Source organism: Engraulis encrasicolus, chromosome 8 (genome assembly GCF_034702125.1).
Source record: "Engraulis encrasicolus isolate BLACKSEA-1 chromosome 8, IST_EnEncr_1.0, whole genome shotgun sequence".
In the NCBI taxonomy this organism is placed as follows: Eukaryota; Metazoa; Chordata; class Actinopteri; order Clupeiformes; family Engraulidae; genus Engraulis; species Engraulis encrasicolus.
Genome location: NC_085864.1, coordinates 16,908,271 through 16,912,520, shown reverse-complemented (window position 1 = coordinate 16,912,520; position 4,250 = coordinate 16,908,271). Strand labels below are relative to the sequence as shown.

Genomic DNA, 4,250 nt, shown 5'->3' with positions numbered 1-4,250 from the left:
GGAGTGGGGGTCATTCTCTGGGGAGTGGGGGTCATTCTCTGGGGAGTGGGTGTCATTCTCTGAGGAGTGGGGAACGTTCTCTGAGGAGTGGGGGTCATTCTATAAGCCTTACTTACGCGCCACAATATCTCAGGGTGTCTCGGACTGGGAAAGTATTCAACTACTTCAAATAGGTTAGCTGCGCCCTCTGACTCAAACTCTACAAGGGCTTTAACGCCATTTGCTTGCCTTGTCTGTCTAACACGTAGTACCTTGTTCACCGTTCCATAAGTGGAACAAAATTCTGCAATGTGCTCGTCAGTGTCATGCAGTGTAATACCTTCAATATACACAGCATTTCTTAAATTAACACCATAAGCATTCTCAGTATCCATAGTTACCCAAAAAGTGTAAATTCAATTCACAGTTTATCTTCAAAACATTAAAAATAGAGAAAAATAGCATCTATCTCTCAAGTCAACCGGCAATAAAAAGTCAACAATAAAAATATCCAACTCCTGGGAGCAGGCTCGCCAAATTATGTAAGGTAGGGTACTCTGCATAGGTTAGAAATAGTTATTAACCGAGCACCCTTAGTCAAGGGTTCTTTTCGAGGAGTAAGGATAATATAACTATGACCAGTAGGTAAAGTTTCAAAGCATTGCCGGCATTTATTCATGTAAAAACAACACTCAAGTGAGAACTCTTTTCTCTGTATAGACTCCTTAGATTGTCCTTGGTATTGTCCTTTTCATCAAGGAGGAAGAATAAATAGAAAAAATAGAAGAAATAAGAAAGTAGAAAAGAAAACCTCAGAGCTCTGGCTTAAAGAAATAAAATAAAATAATTAAATAAATAAATAAATAATATCAACGTCCAAAAGTGTCAATCTACCCGGGTAGTAGGTTTTTTTATGTGTCCCACGTGCGGGTGTGTGCAATGGATCTCCTTATCTCTGGAGCCTGGATGGAGAACGAGACGCGGCTGTAGGAGACAAGTGGCCAGACGCTCCTCAGTCACTGCTGCTGGCCGCGCGTGCACCCAGGGAAGTTCGGCGAAAGTTCGTTGGGAATCAAGCTCTTAAAAAAACAACAACCTGCATAGCAGGGTAACAGTACTGGCATTACTCTTCTTATTGATTCTTGTCAGTTCTGAAACTTATCCTTCAATATTCAAAGTGAAGTAGTCGAAACGTAAAAGTCCATTCAGTCCATAAACTGCACAAAATAAAACCCAGTCGCTAGCTTAGTAGCTCAATCATATACATTCTAAACACTATTCACGAGCATAGGCAATTACAGTTCAGTTCAACTCCAGTTGGTTTTTTAGCTTGTAGTCAAAATACATTACAGTTTCTCAAAATAAGCTTACACAACAATATCATACAACTATATTCATGTAACACATCTTCACAAGATGTGTCTTATGCTCAGATCATGTTTCTTAACCAAATACCATGAATCAAAACAAAGTCAGCTGATATCGCGACTAGCGCAGGAAGACATGAAAATAAAACTCACCGGAGGAAAGGAAAGAAATAAACATAACCAGTGCAGTCCGGATCTTCTTTCAAACAAATCTTGCTTCTCAAAAGTATCACAACTTAAACAAAATAAAGTTCTTCAACTGTATTGTGAAAATAAAGTAAATAAATTAACTTGTGATCTTCTCTTACTATTGTTCTTCAATGCGATCCGTTTTCTTTCATCGGTATCTCGCTCTGTATCCATAGCAACCAGTGCTCTTCATCTACGTATCTCCCTTCCTAACAGTGTCTCTACTGCCACCTAGTGGACGGGAAATGAAATTGCAACTACATAGACAAACACATAGGAAATAGGATAATAAATGTAACCGTAATATTTCACTGGGTTACATACATATAGGCTAAATTACCAAATAAATTACAGGCAATATTGCTATGAAAGAGAAATTAGCCTACTAAATAGAAATTACCTGGGCCTGCCCATCCACCATTCATAATACATTTACTAATTATAATTCAAATGCATTTTTAATATTTAAAGCACATTGATGAAAGTGATTTCATTTTCAGTTATTTTTAACTCAACAAGTAGCCTTTCCTGAAAACCAATGGTCACAAACTGTCAAAAATGAAAGGTGGGCAGCACAAAATGAACATTCTAAAAGGCTTTGTTGCTGAGAGTCAGCCCATCACCTTAATTGCCATGACAACATCCCACAGAATGTTTACTTTAGAATTCCAGAGTAGAATTTTCAAACTAGAATCTTCAGTAATTTAGCATGAATCAGCTCAGTCTAACTTGAGACACCAAAGAGGAAAGCTGTTTTTACAATGAGACTTCGCGATTTCTTCTGCTGCTGCTTACCTGTTCCTGGGGACAACTCCAATTATGACGAAAGAGATTCACCAAGGACCCCTGAGGTAGATTGCAGCAACAAGAAGAAATCTGGAAAAGGAATCTGGAAGAGGCTGCCAACCCCAAGCAAGAAAAAACTCAGGAAAGAGGCCAAGCAGCTGAGACATGAAATGGCTGATAGAAAGAGGAAGGAGGTCCATCTCATGGACTTAATCTTGGAGGCCGAAGATGAATCCATGAAGGTCACACGTCCAGTTGTGTTGAGAAAGGAGACACCTGAGGAGAATGTGGAGGACGTGAGAATTGGGAGCGTAGTCTTGGTCCATGCCACCCAGCACAGCCAGGATGTTGCTGGCCCAGCAGTGGGCATCCCTGAGGGAGAGACGGGCCAGGCCGAGGCAGAGGTTCCACTTAGCATTGACCTACTGGAGTCTGTGTACACCAACTTGTCCTGTAAGTATTATGCCCTTTGTATTCCACAGTTGTTCTAACCATGTATTCCTCAAACACACCTCTTCCACATGTATTTTCACAGAACTATTGTTAGTACCTTTGAATTATGGTCTGGTAATACAGTCCAAACTGATACCTGTTGAATACCTTTTTAACAGCTGGCATCGACATGGGTCTGCTGTGTCTTCTGGTGCAACTTTCGAAGGACTTGCGCAAAGGAGACAGCTGTAAGTAAACTTCAAATTACAACAAACAAGCCAAAAAGAACCTAAAATATTTCCACAGAACATTTACACCTCATGATTTCATAAGCAGTGATTTAAGTTTTAAGCTTTTTAAGCACATTGAATGACAATTGAGTATGTTAATGTGATACTTTGTGTAAATACACTTTGAATGATAACGATACATTTTGATAGATTGATTTGACTGATTGATTGAATGGATGTCCTCCCCCTTTGCCAGGCGGAGGTGATCAGCCTTTCCAGAACCGCAAGACCCCTGTGCTGGTCCCCAACGCTGGAGAGTTGCTGCAGAGTCATCTGACCATGCATGAGGAGAAGGAGGAAGAAGTTGAGGAGGAGGAGGAGAAGAAGAAAGAGGAGGAGGAGGAGGAGGAGGAGGAGAAGAAGAAGGAGAAGAAGAAGGAGGAGAAGAAGGAGGAGGAGAAGGAGAAGGAGGAGGAGGAGAAAAAGAAGGAGGATGTTCTCCTGGCGGAAGAGGAGGAGAGGAGGCTGCAGCAGCTGTCCTGGTTTGAAGGAGGAGGACTGGCTGTTTTCAATACAGCAGCGGCGGCAACTGCAGAAGCAGCAACACAAATGCAATATGTTTTTGCACTATTTAGTAATATTTTCCAGCAAATGATGGATAAACTATATTATTTTATCAAAACGTATTAATACCATTAATTTTGTGCATTTAGCCTTTATTAATTAGCCATTGAGTAACATTGATATTTACTATTTTAATTAAAATAAACTTTAAGCATAAACTACCATTTCATTGCTCGTTGTCCTTTTTCATATCGGCCTATACAGTATATTCTCTAGACTATGACAATTCCCCAACTCTCTCTCTCTCCCCCTCTCCCCCCCCCCCCCCCCCCCCCCCCCCCCCCCCCCCCCCCCCCCCCCCCCCCCCCCCCCCCCCCACCCCCCCCCCCCCCCCCCCCCCCCCCCCCCCCCCCCCCCCCCCCCCCCCCCCCCCCCCCCCCCCCCCCCCACCCCCCACCCCCCACCCCCCCCCCCCCCCCCCCCCCCCCCCACCCCCACCCCCCCCCCTCTCTCTCTCTCCTTTTCACACATTTGCGGTAAGTCAACACCTTTTATGTTCCTCAGTATTGCCCAATCTAAATTGTCCCATCCAGTAGAAGAGCTAAAACATTTTTTTTAGAAATCATGCCAACACTGGGAGGGGGCCTCTGCTGGTGAACACGATTGCTCAGAAATTGGCTGCTGTGTGTCTTGGGTGCTGGCA

General features: G+C 43.1%; 1 protein-coding gene and 1 long non-coding RNA gene across 2 annotated transcripts; one reads left to right on the top strand and one right to left on the bottom strand.

Annotated features, from left to right (window-relative positions):
- Positions 1-625: 625 nt before the first annotated feature.
- On the bottom strand, positions 626-1,800 carry LOC134453557 (uncharacterized). Its single transcript, XR_010035652.1, has 2 exons — positions 1,655-1,800; positions 626-1,058 (listed from the first exon to the last, which is right to left on the bottom strand). It is a non-coding gene; the product is annotated as an uncharacterized LOC134453557 (long non-coding RNA).
- A 381-nt stretch (positions 1,801-2,181) lies between these two features.
- Positions 2,182-3,707, top strand: LOC134453556 (FK506-binding protein 5-like). The gene is made up of 3 exons (XM_063204340.1): positions 2,182-2,774; positions 2,933-3,001; positions 3,240-3,707. The coding sequence occupies exons 1-3, from the start codon at positions 2,297-2,299 to the stop codon at positions 3,671-3,673; spliced, it is 981 nt and encodes a 326-aa protein (XP_063060410.1). The 5' UTR covers positions 2,182-2,296; the 3' UTR covers positions 3,674-3,707.
- Positions 3,708-4,250: the final 543 nt, after the last annotated feature.